This window comes from Ursus americanus, chromosome 7 (genome assembly GCF_024610735.1).
Source record: "Ursus americanus isolate L20-20 chromosome 7, mUrsAme1.1.p, whole genome shotgun sequence".
In the NCBI taxonomy this organism is placed as follows: domain Eukaryota; kingdom Metazoa; phylum Chordata; class Mammalia; order Carnivora; family Ursidae; genus Ursus; species Ursus americanus.
This window is the reverse complement of record NC_142133.1, coordinates 57,691,955-57,712,341: the sequence shown is the minus strand read 5'-3', so window position 1 is coordinate 57,712,341 and position 20,387 is coordinate 57,691,955. Positions and strand designations below refer to the sequence as shown.

The window sequence follows — 20,387 nt, the reverse complement described above, 5'->3', positions numbered from 1 at the left end:
TTATGGCCTGCTTTTTGCATCAAAACAGAACTTAAGGACTGAATTTTATAAATAGACTTGAAGCTTCCTTTTCCTTTCACTAAATTTTCCTTAATTTACTTTTCAATTTCCTTGTATGACATACCTTCCTAAAACCAGTTACCATATCATTTGGAATGTGGTAAGGCAAAAATCCATTCCTTTATTCATTGCGTATTTAAGACCCGAATTTATCAATAAGATATTTTGACCTTAGGCATTTGTCTTGATGCTGATATGAGGTTTTTTTCAACTTCTTATAAAGTATTACCATCTACACTGGATAGAATGACTAGGAAGGTCCTTTTCTTCCCATCCTCCCAAACCCCCCCCCACACACACACAGGAAGAAGCATACTAATAAAAATCTGATTTTTAAACCTTAGACAGTCTTAATATCACAAAGCTGTGCTACGACGAGCTGAGTTTCCAGAACGATTTAAGAGCAACTCTTTTTGATTGTGTAATTGCTGTTATCTTTCACTAACCTGGTCTTTGATGCATTTAGACAACCTGACGACAGTGGTTTATTTGAAAGAAAAGTACAGAAACTTCCAGGGAGTGCTCCTGATTAGTAGAGAGTTAACCTTGTGATCTCTGCAATATCCATGGCAAGAATGATGATTTAAAGCAATAGACAGACCTGCATTCATAAGGACAAAATTAAATGTCCCTCGTGCAATATATTAACTAAGGCAGGAAAATGATCTAATAGGCCTAGTGAGTTTTCAACAAGTTTATGAAGAAGGAGGCATTTTTGCTTAGAGCTCGGTAAACCAGAGTATCAACCAAAAGACCAAATTCTTGATTCTGGCTTAGTTTTTACTGTTACACTAGTAATTAGTCTTGGCTGTTAGTCTGGTGAGTCCAAGAAGATACTTTGTCCTGGTCTCCTATTTGCTGGTAAGCAGGGAGCTAAAGCTAATGTTTCTGCTTCCAAATCTTAGGGAAGACCACATAGGTTAATGTTAATCAAAATACTTTCAGTAATCTAGTTTTAGTCCGTTTATAAAGTCTACAGCCAATTTGTTTTCTTGGCTAGCAAGAACCAGCTTCATCCTGCCCAGTTATTAACCTTCTCACCCTAATATTTCCTGTCTCACATCCATCCCTAGGAGCTCTGCCCTCTCGTAAGAGCTCTTTGGATCATTACATTTAAATCATGTTTAGCCTGCAAGCATTGAGAAGAAATGAAACCAAGCCGTTGATCCCCATTTGCAGTGTAACTAAAATAATCCTTAAAAATTCTCGTGTAGGTACTAAATACTTCTGTTTCTCTCCTAGACATGGGTCACCTGCAGGTGGATTACAGAGATAACAACAGGCTGCATTCAGGCGAAGATTCTTCACTGGACTCCATTGCCTCGGTCGTGGTTCCCATAATAATCGGCCTCTCTGTTACAATAATAGCATTCCTGTTCATCAATCAGAAGAAACAGTGGATACCGCTGCTTTGCTGGTATCGAACACCAACTAAGGTATTGTTCTGGAAAAGTTTGTCTCTTGAGTGACCGAACTAGGAAGGCTTGCGTGCTTCCATTTCCTGAAGTTGCTTGATGTCGTTTGTATCAGCCAGTGACAATGTTGCTCTGGTCTTCATGGCCTCAGGTGCACAACAGGCGAGTTCAGAGGACTTGCCCGGGGCTGGAGCAATCCCTGGACGAATTACCCATCATCCACTGGTTAGTGGATCCTGACCGTCCACACATCCAGTGTCCTGGATTTAAAGTTTTCAGAAAAACAAATACTTCTGGATAGATTCCAAAGTCATTGTTTATATTAGAAATTAAGACTTGAATTTCTCAGTGATCTATCAGCTTAGAATTGGGAAAGAAATCCTAGAGAGGGGGCACCAGCCCAGTCCAATTGGACTTGTCCAATCAGCCTATTTTAAAAGCTAAGAAAATTCATTTTCATTAAAGGGAAAAGTCATGATTCTTTCCAACCCTAAGTCTACTTTTTACATTTAGTTTTTTCCTTTAAAAAAAAAAAATCATACAGCCTTAAGAACTGAAAACATCTTGAATAATTATTTTAATCCATCTAGATAACTCTTCCATATAAAATTCCTTCAGATGCTTTTCCAGCCTCTGATTTCTTTCAAGAAATACTCTTTGGGCACTGCCTCTGCTGGGCACCTGCGGGGTCAGGACACGGGGCTGAGCAAGACCCAGTCCCCACAGCACAAAGCTGGGAAAAGAGACCAGCTCATGACGTGCACGGAGCGACTGGCTACGGACGGGGGCTGGCCCTTTTATACAGCAAGCGATTTAAAGTGGTTTGTTGATCTTAAAGTCTGCCTACCTGGTGACTCCCAGTCCTTCAACCCTTGTAAGCGCTAGCCTGCACGTGAAGGATCTGAAAATAGTTCCGTGGGTTCACCAATCTCTCTTCCCAGTTCCTTCATCCACTCCTGTTGACGTAGTTTATGGACAGTTCACTTTTAAACACGGGCAGGATCCCTAACGGAACTACCGCTGGTGCCAGAAGAGGGTGTAGACGCCACGACCGGTCTGCCCGTCACTGTCCCGCGAAGCCATCACCTCACATGAGTCGGGACTAAATGTGTTAGGATACGTAAAATAGCTAATTCTTCGTGGTTTCTCCTCCTCTCATTTAATAGCCTTCTTCCTTAAACAATCAGCTGGTGTCTGCGGACTGCAAGCAAGGAAGCCGAGTCCCAGCGGACAGTGCGCAGAGAATGCTAAGGATTGCCGAGCCGGACGCGAGATTCAGCGGCCTCTACAGCATGCAGAAACAGAACCACCTACAGGCGGATAACTTCTACCAGACAGTGTGAAGACAGGCGACGTGGATGAGGTTTTGAAAGACAGAAGACGACTAAGTCTGCTTTTAAGAGTAAACTCGAATTTGTGCCCTTGCTTAGTGGATCGTTTTGGACTGTGACTGATGTGCAGCGCTGAGAACTTACCGGGCCGGGCTCTGTCTACGGCAGTGTGCAGAACAAGCATTCCCACTTTCCGCAAGATAACTGACCAAGTGTTTTCCTAGAACCAAAGTTTTTAAAGTTGCTAAGATATATTTGCTTGTAATATAGCTGTAGAGATATCTGGGGGCGGGGACAGTGAGTTTGGGGAGATGGGTTGGGAGGGTGGTGGTGGGAAGGCAGATGGGTCAGCTGGGCTCGGGGAGAGAAATCCAGTTAAAATAAAAGCAGCCGAGTGGCCCAGAGGAACTTTTTTCCTGTTGCTCTGAAGACTGCACTGGTTGCTTCGAAGCTCGGGCCCGAGCGAGCGGGGAAACAAAGGCCTTGCGATCCAGCTGCCGCGGCCACCTTACTGCAGACGGCGCACCCGCACCTGTCGCTAGCCACCCCCCGGCTAAAGCCACGAGTTTCTTTCCTGTACAGTCCCACTGCGGTGGGCGGTGAGGAAGCAGGAGAGATGCGCTGCGGCATTTCTCTGACGCGGGTTATTACGGAGATAGTTATACTTTTTGCTGCTTTTGTTTTCTTCCAAGCCAATCAGCCAGTTCCTAGCAGAGTCAGCAGGTGAACGAGACCTAAGTCATTTCTTGATGCGAGCACTGGAGCTCTTCTTTCCACAGCGTGGCAGGAAGGAGGGAGAGGGCGAAGGACACCAGGTATGTCCAGGGGCCGCACTTCATTGTCTCTCGTGGCTTTGTTCTCTTGTCGGTTGTTCATAGTTTTTGTTGAAGCTCTAGCTTAAGAAGAAACTTTTTTTAAAAAGGACTGTTTGGGGATTTTTTTTTCCTTATATACTACTTCATTTTAATTGTATATTATTCAAGCACCTTTGTTGAAGCTCAAAAAAAAATATGCCTCCTTAAACTTTAGCAATTATAGGAATATTTATGTATCTTATGCTTCAAAAAAACAAAAGTATTTGTGTGCGTGTGTATATAATATATATATGCATATATATTTATACACATACATTTATGTTTTCCTGTTGAATGTATTTTTATGAGATTTTAACCAGAACAAAGACAAACAGGCATTCCATATCAATGCTTTTGATCACCTACAAATTTTTAAGAACACAAAATTTCATTCTACCTGCAGTTTAATTGGGAAGAAAGATGTGTGTTGAGTGTGAGTGAGTGTGAGTGTGTGTGCACACGCCTTGTGCAGGCAGCATCACACCTGCTATGGAGAAGGTGTTCCTGTATTAAAATCTTCTTCCTCATTTGGATATGCTCTCTGTTGGTTTTCAATTTGCTCACTGGCCAGAAACATCGATGGCAGTTTATCTGCCTCACTAATCAGCTCCTGGATTTTTTTTTTTCTTCAAACAACTGTTTGAAACAACTACTGGAATATTGTCCATAATAAGCTGGAAGTTTGTTGTAGTTTGCCTCAAATATAACTGACTGTATACTATAGTGTTAACTTTTCAAACAGCTCTTAGCACTTTTATACTAATTACCCATTTGTGCATTGATTTTTCTTTTTAAAATGCTTGTTGTGAAAGACACAGATACCCAGTATGCTTAATGTGAAAAGAAAATGTGTTCTGTTTTGTAAAGGAACTTTCAAGTATTGTTGTAAATACTTGGACAGAGGTTGCTGAACTTTAAAAAAAATTAATTTATTATTATAATGACCTAATTTATTAATCTGAAGATTAACCATTTTTTTTTGTCTTAGAATATCAAAAGGAAAAGAAAAAGGTGTTCTAGCTGTTTGCATCAAAGAAAAAAAAAGATTTATTATCAAGGGGCAATATTTTTATTTCCAAAATAAATTTGTTAACGATACGATATTACCAAAATAGATTTACATCAGCCTGATTAGTATAAAATTTTGTCAACAATTAATCCATTCCTGGCATAAAAAATCTATCAAAAAAATTGTAAATGCTTGCTTTTTGTTTTTTCAATCATGGCCATATTATGAAAATACTAACAGGATATAGGACGAGGTGTAAATTTTTTTATTATTTTAAAGATATGATTTATTCTGAGTGCTGTATCTATTACTCTTTTACTTTGGTTCCTGTTGTGCTCTTGTAAAAGAAAAATATAATTTCCTGAAGAATAAAATAGATATATGGCACTTGGAGTGCACTGGGGTTCTACGGTTTGTTTTGTTTTCCTCAGACCACAAAGCCATGAGGGAATTATTTGCAACTGGGTTCTTGGCAACAAATCAGCCCTTTGAGTCTCAATCACAAACAGGACGAACAGTCTTTGTGTGTTAAGGTTGTCAGTCTGATGATGGCCCCCCAAGCAGGTCCAGGGCTGCTCTCGGAGGGCAGGCCTTGCCCTGCAAATCCTTGTAAAAAATCCCATCTCGGGGTAGATGGCACTTTGATGCTGCTCTCAGGGAGACTCAAAACCTACCTGTTGTCAGTCACAAATCAGAAACAACCTGCCCGTCCTCTCCTCACTGGTATCAAAGTCCACCATGCGTGCAGGAAGGGCCAAGGTGGGAAACACTGGTAGTTTACCACTGAAGAAGCAAATTTATCAAAGAAAGAAAATCAGAAATCTCATTATTAGGGGACTGGGAGTTGGAAGAAAAAAAAAAACTTTTTCATACACTCCAGAAGCATCAGCTTAAGAATAAACTAAACTACAAACAAACAGAAAGCTGTTGAATCTTCCAAAAAAATATCCGCAAGGACTTCTGACTCCCTCGGATGCCTCCTAAAGTGATATTTATTTCCTTAGTATAGGCAAAATTTTTACAAATTTGGATCAATTTAGTTGAAGTTATTAACTCTATTATGTATGTATGCATCTCCATCAATTTGAGGGCAAGGAGCGAGTAAGTCTCAGAGAGTCACTATCAAATAATAAGGCACCGACAAAACAAGAAAACTAGCTCGAGTTCCACATACCCCCACGTAACCGCGGAGATGCGAAGCCGGCCTCCAAGTCCGAACGGAGCCGCTGCCTTTGCAGCCCTGGTGGCCCAGTTACCGAGTGGAATGAGGGCTAGGGATGGGCCTTATGTGCTCACAGAAGTTGAAGTGGAAGTTTAAAGCCCCCTGACACGTCTTGTGTAACTCTTCCCACACTCCTGTGGCCTGAGGGAGGATGCTGCCGGAGCTGTGGGAGTGTCTCGCAGACCCAGAAAAGAGGACTTCTGTCATTCCACAGCAACCCGGGGCAACCTGGAAGTCTCTCCCCTCCTGACCATCATGAAGCTAATCAGGGGTTCACCAGCTTACACACTGTAGTCATGGACAACGTGTAGAACGGTAAAGGGAAGAGTCTAGCACTGCAAGGGAAGAAAAATCTTAATACAACAAAGACAAAAACAAAAAAACTCTCTCCAACATGTATTACCCTCTTTTCCAACATTTATTAAATGCCAATGACTTGACTGGAACTGGCAGAAAAGTGTTTCAGGACCAGTGCCGGAGGGATGAGTAGCTGCTTCCCCGAGTAGCACTTGGGGAGGACACTCTGGCATGAAGGACACAAAAGGAGTGGGGGCGGGGCGCAGCTGCGCAGACATGGAAGCACCTCACGGGACACAAACTCCTTGTAAAGGACCCTTCTTCGCAAACACGGGAAGCAAAACATAAACACCCAAAGTTCAACAATACAAGGTTCTGAAAGTGAATGGCAACTTAATGGTTAAGGTCCGAACAGTGGTGGAGCCCGCAGCAACCTCCAACATCAGCCCTCTCCCCACTGGGCCTTCCACACATTCTGCTTCCGCTTCTTCCAAGAACAGCCCTCGTTTCCCTTTCAGTCTCCCTGCACAATACTGATTAGGTAAAATTTATCCTGACAGTCCCCTTAAAAAGATCGGCGTCGGTTCTCGCCACCACCAAACAGCTACGATATAAATCTCACTGCTTTAATCTAGTTCAGTGCAGTTCAGCTCTAGAAAGCCATAAAACTCAACGGGCATACTGTCAGCTCAGGAAAAATGTAACTGCGCATGCACAAATGTGACTCCTTCCTCTACAAAGCTGGAGGAGAGAAGAGCTCGGAACTGTTAGTATTTAACACAGAAACGCCTCTAGAATTCAGAACAGTGCCATAATTCTCTTGGTTCATAATACAAAGAATTAGTGAAAGCAGGATCTAGTAATACTGAATCACAAACCCAAGTTCAAGTGTGCTGAGTTTCCAATGGCAGGAAGGGAATGGCAGGCAGCTTTCAGAACAATGCTATACGAAATCTAGCTTGTGGTCCACAGAAGAAAGCCGCTCCTGACGCGACGCTGCCCTATGTAGGACACAGAACTAGAAAAAGAAAAAAACCTTTAAATAGAAATGTAGATTTTGTATATATTTACACAGGGTACATATACATTTTACCTGTCTATAAAAATATACTATTAAATCACGAGAACAACGCACAGATCTACAGCAGCATCTTTTTTTAAAAAGGTTTGAAAGGCTCCACCCAACACTGAAAAGCTCTCTCAAGAAACATTTATTAAAACTGCCCAGAAATGAGATACCAAAAGGCCATGTCTCTTAGGACACACTTAGAAGAACCCGTAACGTTAGCCCTATACCGTCAGGCTTGTAACACAGCCAAGCAGCTCCCCAGGAAGGGAAAGAAGGGTGCAAGTCTGCACACACACATAGCAGCACTGTCTACACTGCCAGCCTTCAGTACAACCTAGAGGCCAGGGGTGGCAGCAGGCCACAGCAGGGCCATTCAGCAGGTGCAAGAAAAAGCCTAAGGAGCCCGTACAGCATCCATCCCACCTTTCTCAGGCCACATGAGGCCACTTCTCTACCTTCTTTCATTTCATACCTTCGCATTAAAATGAACATTTAGCAGCCAAGCCATAGTCTTTGTTGTTACAACTATGAGGAAGTCCCATCAAGAAAGCGGAAGGAAAGTTTTCCCTTGAGCAGGACCCCCCACCACCACCACCTGCCCCAGGTAGAGGAATCGCTGACTGGCTGTGGACTTCCAGGATGGGTGGAAGAGAGCATTTCCAGTCACCCCCTGTCTGCATACCCCCATCCGTACCTTCCCACACGACTGAACACCTCTGAGCACCACACAAAGGCCTACTCACTGCTCGGACCACTGAGTCGCCACCTTGGTCCGAACCCTAGCCTCTTTTCCACCCAGTCCTCATAAAGCCGAGACAAAGCCACACGCACACACGCAAGCAGCTCGAGAGAGAGGCAGCGCCAGTACAGACAGGCCCGGCTCATGGGCTGGAGCGTGGGGCTCAGAATTAGGTAAGTGCTGCTTCCCGAAGGCACGTGGGATTGGGTCAGTTACAGGCCTGGGTTTTCAGAGGAAAAACTCCAACATCATTTGCCCCGAGAGCACTCTGTTCTCTGGGTCATAAAATTCTTCCATGCAGTCACATGATAAAATAGCCAGAGAATGCTTCCGAAGCCCATTCTGTCTCTGGGGCTCGTGGTAGTGCCCTAGGGACCCGCTATAATTAAAAATTAAGACATGTTCTTTATGTTCATCTCATTCCTGTTTCACATCTGTAAGAACAAACCTCAGAACAATCCAGCCTTCATACCAATGCTGGCACAACATAAAAGCAAACAAAGGTGGCCGGTATTAAAAAGGAAAATCCAGAATGTAATAGGAAGAAAAAGTCCTCCATCAGAAGAACACAGCTTATGTAAAAATTCAATTTATTCTTTTCAGACCCCTCCCTCCACCCCTAACCTACTATTGACCGGCTCCGCTCCAAGTCTCTTACAGGTGGTACTTAATGTGTCACTCACTTTGAGCTCCCAGTACATTCTGAGGTTCCCTCTTTACGAAGCTATGGTTGAAGAAACGTCCCATCTGAGTTACCTAACATCTCAGAAATCCCAACATTCCTATGGTTCAGCCAGCAACTCTGACAGAGGAGAGAGAACCCAAAGGAAAATGTTTCCAGAACAGGATTGCTCTCAATATTGGATCACACCCTATAGGGTGCATTTTGTGATGCTTGGAAAATCCGTCACCTGAATAACTGCTGCCTTATAGAAAATAATTTCATTGAAAAGTATTAGTTTTGCCTATAATTAAATAAGTTCATCAGTTCCCTCTTTATCGTCCAAATTTTGTTCTTTCCTCAGCAAAGTAAGTGACCTCATTGACTTCTCAAATGACCTTCCCTTGCCTCATCGCTGTTCCCAACCTGTGATATTGATCTTGCTAAGATTTATGGCTCATTTTTCACTGTCCTAGTTGACGGAAATCCACTTTTTCTCCCTCCCCTCCCTGCCCCTTACTACAGTCCCTTTCATATTCCCTTTGGGACTTTCACTGATTTGACTGTCCCCTCTTTCATCCATCCTCACAATCTGTCCTTCCCTTTCTATTGTCCTCAAGATGGCAGAGACCACCCTCCTCACCCCCTCCCAGTGTCAGTCAACACCTCAGACTCACACAATTGTGGGAATGTCTCCCACAATTTCCTCCACTGCCTACCTCCATGCTTACAACTGACTTAAGCAACTTATTTCCACCAGCTCAAGACCCCAAATAAAAGTTGAACTTTATGTACCGTAATTCGTAACGTGAATAGCATAAGTAAGCCATGCATCTATCCTCACTGCACAAATGACATTGATAAAAGTGTGTTTGGAAGTTACTTTCTAATCTATTAGCAAGATGGTGCATTCATTGACTCATCAAAACTTCCCAACCATCACACAACATCATAAAACTCACCTTTCAGTATATAATCAGTTAACAAGCTTGGAACCTTTTCGCTGTCCTCTTTCATGGCACGAAGAACTGCAAAATAAAGGAGAGAAAGACAAGCAACAATTTCAAATTCAGATCAAAAATCTCGTTTACATTGTTGTCTTAATTAATTATATGGTATAACCCATCCATGCAAATTATTGTTTTTCTGGATACGGAAATACCACCACAAATGCTCAAGAACATACTGTAGTTAAATCCTTATCCAGGTGAGAACATTCCTGTTACCTGAGACTCCTCTCCCTGATTTAAAACTTCCAAACAGTGACCCCAGGAAAGAGGAATCAGGTTATTTACACAGAGCCTCACATTTGTCATAAATACTGGAAAGCAAGGTCCCATCGTGAGCACTTCCGTGGGCCCTGGGGAGCAGGAAAACCTCAGTCTGCAAATCTCACAAGCTGGAGAACGTCTTAGATGAATGACTACTTAGCTACATTCTCCAAGAAGCATTTCTGTCAGCCTTCTTGGAAGCTGTGAAAGACCGAAACAAAGAACACACCCCGCAGAGCAGCGCCCAGCCAGGCTGAGTGCTTCCGTACTACGGAGGAGCCTGGGCGTGCTGGCCTCAGCCCAACGGAAAGCTGATAACTTCATCTCTAAGAAAAGACCAATAGAAAAGTCAGCTCTCAGGGTGGTTAAAACTCTAGGCCACCCAGGTACACATAAACACATGAACAAATGCTACACTTGCACTGTATTCTCCCCAGAGCATCCTGGGGAAAATGCCGCACTCTTTTCCCCCAGACATAGGACAAAACAACGTGGTGTAACTGGCACGTCAGTCAACCTGGGCTTAAACCCTGGTTTTCCCACTTCCTAGTTGTGCGACTTTGAGCAAGTTCCTTAAACACCCAGTGCACCAAGTTCCTCATTTGTAAAATGAGAGCCATCATCTGACCAGTCTCAAAGGCTTGCTGTGATTACCAAGTAACTAATTCAAATGTGACGGACTTACAAAATACGTGCTATGTGAGCATGAGCTGTGTGTATGAACACAACTAACATTATTCTCATTGTTACTACTACTGCTGTGCACTTCCAGTGGCTTTTATGAGGAACGCTACATAACCAGAAATGCTACCCCGTCTCCCGGCGCTTCTCCCGTGGCTGACATCTACACAGTGGTGGCACCACAGCCTCCAGTTCTCCCCCAGGTTTTTGGGAGATAACCACTTTACTTTCACAAAGTGAAACTCATACTAACTTGGACATTCATTCATACCCCCTACACACATTCACTTACCCAGAGATTCCAAATGCTGTCCGTCTACAAATACATCATCTAAGAATCAGCCTGAGGACATGGTGATGTGGGAATTATAATGACTTTGGTTTGGCCAAGTATGTTTGTCCTTGATCTGAGAAGCCGAGGTCTTTCAGTAATTCCTGGCTTCCAAGGCAATATTTATGGCCCCTTCTGAGAGGGCTACTCTGTTCGGTATTTCTGCTTCCCGTCATGTTTTAGATTTATTTTCAGTTCTATATACAATCATATGCCATAAGGTCGCATTATTAAAAAGTACAGTGGACTGGGAATTAAGAGATCCAGCCCTGTAATTAACCATTCCCCTGTGCGATCTTGGACACTCATAACATCGTGAGTTCCTCCAGAAAATCAAAGGACTGGCCACCCAGTGAATCTCTTCATTCTCCCTTTTAGACTTGCTAGCATCACTTGATTTGTCCATATTTTAGTATAAAAGGCTTTGAAAGTATTGTTCACAATAACAACTTCAGGTAGCAGGCAGGCAGCTCCCTTGCGCTCACCCCCTCCACGCCTCCATATCCCTACCTAAACTCCAAAATCGGTCTCCTCACCAATATCCATTCCTGTGATTCCTTCTCATTTGGCTCCCTCTTTAATCAGCAGTTATTACAAATATTTACAGTTAGAAAGAACCTAACAGGTCAGCAAATCCAGTCCCTTCCACAAAAACAAAGCTGAGTAACTGACTTACCCCAAATCACACATATGTTAATTTATTTACTACGAGGGAAACATAGCAAATATTTTTATCCTTGTTGTTCATTGTGACCATGAGGAAAGTAAGTAACATCCAAGGATATCACTGTAAATAACAGGGCTAGAACCAGAATTCATGGCTCATTTATGGCCATCATAAGAGACAGTCAATGGAATGTGTATTTAAGTCTAACAAATTATTTTAAAATGCAAGCCTCCTGAAGGTGGAGTATTTTTGTCTGCTTTGTTCACTGAAGTATGTCAATGTTCAGAACGCAGCCTGGCACAGAGTAGGCCTTTTTAATATTTGCTGAATGACCCTTCTTAAAATATTACCATCAATTCAAATTCTACCCATGACTATTACCTTGGATTCGGGGTTCTACATTCCTAAGAAAGGAGAGTGTTTTAGGCCACATTCTAAATCCTTCCTATTGAGTTACTGACAGTCGTATTTATAGACGATCCATGAAGGACCTTATTTATTGAAAAATGATATGTTCTTAAACATCCAAGAGATGATGGAGAATCAAGCTACATTTTTTGCTTCAAAAGTTCAGCTTGTAAATATTTCAAAAGGAAAGAAAAAGCACAAAAAAATACAAATCAGCTCAGGATTTAGTGTCATGTTTGATGTTATAAGCCATCCACGGTTTCATTCACAGTAAATAATGACACCATCCATCATTTACTACCCTAAATTGACAAAAGAAAACAATAACAAAACAGCAACAATCAACCAACCAAATCAGTATTTAGAATCAGCAAAAGTAAATACGGTAAGAGTTTAAGTTCGTCTTTGCTCACTTTTTGTTAATATTTGAAGATCTTCAACAGATGGTGGTCCATTTTTTTTCTCATAAGGAATGACTGTTGTCAAGTACTGCCAAGTCAAAAAAAAAAAAAAAAAGTCACTTAAATCTGAATGACCTTATCTGCAAAAATTTGATACAGTTACTAAAGGTCTATTTTATAACATGAAACACGAGGTATCTTACTATCTCAGCAGGAGCTCATTTTTTTGCCCACCTCTATCTGCTTCATTCCAGCCCAATGTTAACATAAATATCCATTTTTTTCACCTTTCAGTTATTGAAAATGTCACAAAAGTAGGTCTCAGGGTGATCTGTTCAATTTGTTATTAAAGTCTTATCTAACATTCTCCTTGTATATTTTCAACATACTTTGAAAATAGTAATTTAACACTAAAAACGTAGTTGTAACAGTTCTGCATAAACCAAATCATACTCAACAGCCAAATAATTCTGTTTCAGACCATTTTTTTCCAGGATGAACAAAATGGTCACATTGGATAACTTGACAACTTTAAAAAACACATACCAGCTTCTTCCAGAAGCTGACATAGACACACATTCCGATTTTAGAAGGGTATTATTATTATTATTTGAAATTATTTAGGAGGTTTAAAGGCATTAAAGGAAAAGAGAAAAGTGAAAGGAGAGAATGGCCTACTGAATAAAAATTCACATCTGATACTGAGACGAATGGCCTCGTTCACTACCGTAAAGGCTCACAAGTATCAGAGTTATGGCCTATAAATATGTCCCATGAAAGCAGAATCTAAAAATTACTGTCCAGATGTTCCTGTTCTGACCACTCCACCAAAAACGATATAATTCAGTGTGGTCTGCATGTGCGCCTCTGAAGATCTACTGGTTTTCACTCAGAATCTTCCGAGAACCACCCGTTACTTAGTCCTTGCTCTAAATCTCCGCTCTATTCCTCACCCTCCGTGAGTGATTTCATCATTGGGTGACCTCATAAAAGACAAGGAACTGGCTCCCTAGGTACGGAAAAGTGAATTACTCCATGTTTAAGAAACAATTCCCACCATCTTTTTGGTGTGGACTTCTCCAAGGTGATACCCAATTGCAGAACCGAATGTTTCTCTGTGAAGAATACACAGGAAGCCAGAAACAAGCCCCCCCGGGGCTTCACAAATAGCCTGTCAGGCAAGCTGGCCTCTGAGAGCATCAGGAAGCTGCGCCCGGCCAGCACGCTACCGGCTACGCTCTCGGGCTTCCTGTCCCACTGGCATGTGTGGGTCAGCCTGGAAGCTATTATGTCATCCTGTGAGTCTGAGAGAGGTAGAGGTGCCAGAATTTAAAAAAAAAAAAAAATTTAGACCATCCCTTAATGGACCTGGAAATGTCAATGTGAAGAATTATTTAATATTGATTATTGCCCTTCTTGGGGTAATACAGAAACTATCTATTAGTGAAAATCCTACCCTCAAATGCTTTCTTTTGATAAACTGCCAAAAGCTACATTCTGCACACTTTCTCAGTCTTCACTTAAGAGCTACATTAGAAAGTTTTCTTTGTAAAGTGAAAATTTCAAATTGTGAAAAGTAATTTTAAGCACACTCATTCATGTAGATGTGTTTCCCATGTTCGTGATCCCTCTTAAATTATTACACAAAAATGTTAATATAAAGCAAATTGCTACACATTTGACCGTGTACTTCTATCCAGGTATAATTTTGTATAAATCACGTCACATGCCTCACTTGGCAGACAAGTGAGTTGGCTGACTCCACGATACACCTTAAAAACACCTGAATGTCATTTAAAAGGAGGCAAGATATATATACTCTTACTGACATGTTTGACCTAGAACTCTAGTCAGAAAGACAGCAACATCAGCTTTCTTCCCCCTGCAAAATGACATCTTGCTTCTCAAACTTTTAGAATTCGCGTAGTACATTCTAGTTTAGTTATTATGCTGCACGTGCAACTCCTTCCTTATGTCAGTGCAGTTTGTTTAAAGGTAGTGGAAATTGGAGCTCTAAGACAGTATTAAGAGTGCATTTAGTCTACTGTCCAATTGGAAAGATGCTTTTTCCTAAAGGGAATTGTATGCATTATCGAGACTATAAAAATGATGAACTTTCACTTCTCTCTTTTAAGCAATAGTCTTAGTAAATTAGTAACACTGCCAGCTTTCAGGACCTTCACTTACACAGGAAATGAAAAGGCAGAGAATGAGGAAAATAAGGATAACCCAGCACCTGTTTCTCTCCACCTGAATTTCCAAAGGTGTGGCGGAGGCCGTTCTGAATGACATTTGAGATCCCTTCCATGCTGAAGCGCTAAAGGCAGCAATATGCAGCCCGGAAGAAAAGGACAGAGAAGAAGTTCAAAGACTATTAGTAAGAATGCACCACAGTGATTTATGTGCCCAAGAGACAAGCAGTTAGAAAATGCCACTACTCATTCAGATAAAGCAGTCAAAATCATGCTGGTTTTAACATGTTTTTCCTTCCATTTCCTTGCAAGTCAAATGCAAAAACAACTGCTTTTATGCTACTATATTCCTGAAGACTTTCCTCACCCGGCCAATAAGTAAATTTGCTCCAATGTAAATATCCTAAGTTGTACGCATCTTTGTCTTGGGCAAAATTTACTGCGTAACTGTTAAGATACCTTTTGATATTGTTTATCTACATTTTATCAAAAGTCTGTAAACTTAATACTAACAGTATGCATATTTTCAGCCTAAGTTTGCAGATTTCTACCCCAAGTCTGGAGAAACATGAACATCACATTTGGCACATGAGAACACTGTTGCTTGGAGAGCTGAGGACGGCTTCCCACTCGCTCTTCAAGCCACCTGCCATTCATTGCCTCAGTGCAGAAAACTCGAACTGCAAGAGCACATATGCTTCCTGGAGAGCAAAGTGGATCCCATGTGCCAGCAGGCCCCTCACACTTGCTCAGAGACTTTCCCACTCTGTTTCTAGGAAACGATTCTAGCTCCTTTCCCCCAGCAACCTCCAAGACTTCCTAGAACTCACTGTACTATAAAGGGAATATTTTTTCCCTCAACTACTTATCTTGATTTGTAACCAGTCTGCAATGTCATCAGACACAGGGAAAAGAGTCCAGTGGCACCTCTCTGGCTGCTGAGTCAAAGGCCTGAGATGGAGTCTTATGGCGTGACTAATTAAGGAGGAAGGCATCCTGGAAAGGGAGTTCAGTCCCAATTCACCAGATGGGTCCTCTCTCTGGATTTTTACAGAGGAAAGCTGAATCAGTAAACATATATGAGGAGTTGATATAACGAATATTTACCAGGCCCCAAGGAACAGAAGAGAAAAACCAAGGCAATGGTCTCTGCTTTCAAGAATGTATGGTTTAGCCCAGTGGTTCTCAAAGTGTGGCCCAGGCACCCCTGCCAGGAGGTCCCTGAAACGCTCTTAGGGTCCATGAGCTTAAAATTATTTTCTCAGAGATACCAAGACAAGATTTGCCTTTTTCACTTTCATTCTTTCATGACTTATAGTGAAATATTCCAAATGACAGACCAAATGCAGAAGCAGATTTAAGACTCTAGCTCTCTTGAACTAAGCCAAGTATTAATAAGATTAACAAAAATGCACAGGAATGCCATTGTTTCCCACTAAATTTTTTAAAATATAGTTATTTTTCATAAAAATATGCTATTTGTGTAAACATTAATGAATTTCTTACTGGTATTTTTAAATGAATTGGTAAATTTTAAAAATTTTTATTTAATATAGTAATTATCCATCAATATGACCTATGTAAACAAAAGCTCTTTGGGGTCTTCAGTGAATTTCAAGAGTACAAAGAAGTCCTAACAACAAAAATCTGAGAAACACCAAGAAGTTTGGTCTTTGAGGGAGCTAAATGCCTCTTTATCAGTCATGTACTCAAAGGTATTATTGAAAACCTGAGTACCAAATGTTACCATCTTTGCAGAACATAGACAACCATGCCTCTCCTCCTGAATGGTCCCTCCCCACCGAGTCCTTCCCCGACTGCATGCCATTTTGTTCTGGCAAGAATGAGATGTCTGGTCCGGTCACCTTGATTGAACACACTTCACTTTGCTGACGGCATAACTATATTGCCTTTGATGAAGTAGGCTAGTTTTAAAAGAAAACTGCACATAACTGTTTTGTAGACTTTTGTATTTTGTAGCTTTTTCATATGCTATCACACAATTTGTTCACATTTTTAAGCACATTATCAAGAGATGAACTTCTTAGGCTCCAGAGGCTAGAGCCATTTTTTAATTCTATCAAATGTGTTTTCTCTCAAAAGCAACAAAGAGAAAAATACTTCATTCTCTATATACCCTGACTCCATTATCTCTAGGCATGTTGAAGCTAGACATAGACTCAGGAATTGTCAAGCAAGGTGAATAGTTCTAGCCTCCATGCAACAGGAGACTGAGGTATACTTCACATTTGAACGGCACGTTCTAAAAACACTAGCTGTACCCTCCCCAGTTGGGAACCTAATGTCTGTCACTGCAAAAATATAAATAAAAAGACATGCGCATTCTTAAACTCCTAGGTTCCAGAGGTAATTTAGGTTTCCGTACTAAATGTGCAGTTGTGGGCTCTGCTGAGCCACGGCATCTGCTGGTAGCCTGCCGACCTCCGAAAGCTGGCTTTCATGCAACCAGAACGCAGGCTGGGGGGAAGTAAGCCACAGCAACCTGGAAAACCGCAAAACTAACAGCTCATCCCAGCGAAAGCAGCGAACGAGTTCTCCCTAGAACCCCGCCCTGGGGCTGAGGGCGGCAGAGCCTGGAGCCGGGCGGCCGGTCCCCCAAGCATCCTGAGATGGGAAGCTATGCGGCTGATAAGGTGCTACCGCCTCCCGCCCCCCAGGAAAAGGGCAGCACAGCAAAATCTACAGGTTCACAGGAATTACAACGAAACCGGCTGGCTGAGAGGTGTGTGAGAACACTCCTCTCCCGGCGCTCTGGCTGCCATCAATCTCCACCCCCCACGCGCGATCACACGGCAACCATGTCCTCCCCTCGCTGCATTTTCAAACTCTTCCTCCTGCCCGCTCTTTCTCAGGGGCAACTCTAAATTCTCCGACCCTCCATCAATTTCGTTTCCCCAGAGTTTCCACAAACAGCTCTTCCCAGGTCACTCTGACGCTGAGCTCCAGGCACACTTTCCAGACCCCTGCGAGACACCCGGTGAGCTCTCCACCCGCGCCCCCTCGGCTGGATCCCTACCGGACCCCCGCCCTGAGCTTCCCCCCGGCCCTCTGTTTGCCCCTTCCCTCTGCTCAGCTCTCCTATCCCGATGTGCCCCGGGGGTTCTGTCCCTGTTGTTTTTGCCACGCGAGCTCTCTGAACGGTCCCACCCCACCATTTTTCGCCTCTGCAGCCACGAACGTACAGCGTGCCTTTGCTAAGATCGGGAAGGGGCTGAGACCGGAGCCGGGGGCTGAGGAAGGGCTCGGCACACATTCGCCGGCTCCACTGCAACGGCCCTCCCGAGCGTCACCTGCGTGTTCAATGGCCTCTTGGCCATCTGTACCTGAGTATTGCTAAAACTCATCATACCCAAACCTGAACTCATCTTCCTCTCTCCCACCAGAAATAAAGGGGTTTTTTTTAAATCCTATTCCTCCAGCATTCTATACCTTTCTCATTCATGGATCCATTCTTTCAAAACACAGGAGCCAGATACTCCAGGTATTAAGGACTCAGAGCGGGCACTCCAGCCAGAGCCCCCTCCCCTCATGACCTGACATTCCGGCAGAAGGGGCCAGAAAAGTAAAACCAGTGACTGAACTAGAGCCCTGCAGATCACGCGCGCCGGCGGGCAGCTACCGCACGGCAATTCAACACCGGGATGCGGGGCTTATGTCGGAGGTCAAAGAAAAGCCCTCTGAGGAGGTGACCTGTGAGCGGCAACAGGCAGTAAACACCCTCCCCGATGAGCTACAAAGGACAACGGACAAGAGAGATCCTCTCAGAGAACACCACCAAAAGCAACCAAGCTGGCCAACCGAGGAGCTCGTGCGGCGGCCGGGGCGCAGGGTCCTGTTAGTCTCCCCCAGCGGGACGTGAAACTAGCTACTGCGTTCCGTTCTCCCCTCCTTCGCAGGTGCAGCTTTTATTGCGACGGCCCCGTTCTTGCTCCATCTTTGTGCGCGGATGTGCTACCATGGCAGGCTTAACCTTGGCATCAGAGGGGCTGCATCCAGAGCGGCCAGGAAAGGCAGGTATCCCCCCAAAGATGCTGGGCTTAAGGCTCGACGCGGTTGCTGTTAACAAGACCTGTGTATGTCCCTTTGGGGAGGGTTACGTGTTCTACGCTTGCCCAAGTCAGGGATCAGTGACCCGACCCTTCCTCCTCTCTTCCCTGCTGCCCAACCAAGAGGTTCCCCCTCCTTCATATCTCTGAAATTCAACCATTTTCCCAATCTTACTGTAACTTCCTGGCTCGTTTCTTATCTGAATGAGTGCCCCAGCCTCTGAGTCAACTTCTCCCTAGTTGCCCTTTTCCAACTAGTTCTTCTTGAAACACTGACGTTATCCTTCCAAAAGCCAAACCTGAACAGATAATGATCCACTTAAAACCTCTCATTGGTTTCCTACAGCGTTTACATAATGACCAAACATGGTCTTTACCATGGCTTCCACTTCGCTACTTCCTCACCCTCTTCTTGAGTGACATTCTCTCTCACCTTCCGCTTTCTCTCTCAACTTGTAGCCATAGTGAACCTACGGGGTCCCAGCTGGGGCTGTCACCTCCAGATGGTGGCTCCCACCATGCCCTCTGCTTGGTATGCCTGTCCCTTCTTCTTCTTGTCCTCCAGATTCAACTCAGCCTTCCCAGACCCCTAAACCAAACTAGGGGTGATAGTAATTTATCCACACCTCCATCACAAGACGGTGCCAGGCACAGAACACACCAAGAACATGGTAGCTGCTTTGAATACAGCAATTATCACCGTATACCTAGGTCTCCCCACCTTGATAGTATTGACACGTGCAGTCACACAGTTCTTTGTTGTGGGAGCAGTCCTGGGCACCGTGGCGTGCTGAACAGCAACACTGGCCTCTACTCAGAATGCTGGTAGCACTGCCCCTGACCTCATCCACTTGTGACAAGGACAAATGTGTTTGGACATTGCCTAAAGTCACACGGGGAGGCAAAGCAGGCCTGACTGAGATCACTGCATAAAGTGCACTGCATGGCTTGCCAGCTGGATCCCCAACCCACATGCAGCACCCCCCCCTACTCTGAGTCCTTAACACTCATGCCTGACACATGACTAGAGAGCAATAGATGTCTGTCTCACAGTAGTAAAAGAAAAGATAATCCAGATATTTTTTAAAGTGGGGGTGAGGCACAATTTCAAAAGAAAAACAGCAGAGAAAAAAAAAAGAAAGTTTGGGTTAAGTTTTTTTTGAGAGAGAGAGAGCTGGGTGGGGGTGTGGGGTGGGAGGAACATAGTAGGAGGGAGAGAGAGAATCTCAAGCAGGCTCCACGCCCAGCTCAGAGCGCGATCTCACAACCCTGAGATTATGACCTAAGCCATATCAAGAGGAGGAAATCAAGAGGAGGAAACTTAACCAACTGAGCCACCCAGGAGCCCCAGTTTGGGTTAATTTTTAATAAATTCAACTAAGTTCTCACAGTCGTTAAGGGCAGAAATAATGTCAAATACTTCTTTTGTGTGCCAACAAAGCACAAACCCATCCTCAGCACCCAGGTCACTGGCTTCAATTAGAAAATTAAATTAGAAAATTCTGCAGCAATTATTACCCGCACCAGCGAAATACTTTCAGATTTAGGGATGAAACTAGGAATCACGCCTTAGTCAAAAGTATCTGGAATCAGAAAATTTTCCAAGAGTCAACTGGGATAGAAAAATACTGAACTAGAAAGCAGGACTCAGAGTTCTCTCCCAGCCCTGCCAATGACGTTGAACAGGAGAGCAGTCACTAAACCCACAGATG

General features: G+C 43.4%; 2 protein-coding genes across 9 annotated transcripts in view; one reads left to right on the top strand and one right to left on the bottom strand.

The window, feature by feature from the left end:
* CRIM1 (cysteine rich transmembrane BMP regulator 1) overlaps positions 1 to 5,067 on the top strand; it is a 185,859-nt gene extending 180,792 nt beyond the window's left edge. For 5 of the 6 annotated variants that reach the window (XM_087863736.1, XM_045809087.2, XM_045809084.2 and 2 more), the window contains 2 exons: positions 1,303 to 1,496; positions 2,642 to 5,067. In XM_087863736.1, coding sequence (XP_087719862.1) covers positions 1,303 to 1,496; positions 2,642 to 2,818 — 371 coding nt within the window. In that variant the 3' untranslated portion in view covers positions 2,819 to 5,067. The remainder of the gene's footprint in view (positions 1 to 1,302; positions 1,497 to 2,641) is intronic. The other variant, XM_045809085.2, reaches the window with a different exon arrangement.
* A 1,223-nt stretch (positions 5,068 to 6,290) lies between these two features.
* Positions 6,291 to 20,387, bottom strand: part of FEZ2 (fasciculation and elongation protein zeta 2) — a 41,348-nt gene continuing 27,251 nt past the window's right edge. The window contains exons 6-9 of one of the 3 annotated variants that reach the window (XM_045809091.2): positions 14,653 to 14,733; positions 12,429 to 12,504; positions 9,620 to 9,685; positions 6,291 to 7,206 (exon numbers count right to left, since the gene is read on the bottom strand). In XM_045809091.2, the coding sequence (XP_045665047.1) occupies positions 7,190 to 7,206; positions 9,620 to 9,685; positions 12,429 to 12,504; positions 14,653 to 14,733 (240 nt within the window). In that variant the 3' untranslated portion in view covers positions 6,291 to 7,189. The remainder of the gene's footprint in view (positions 7,207 to 9,619; positions 9,686 to 12,428; positions 12,505 to 14,652; positions 14,734 to 20,387) is intronic. The other 2 variants (XM_045809092.2, XR_015725291.1) reach the window with 2 other exon arrangements.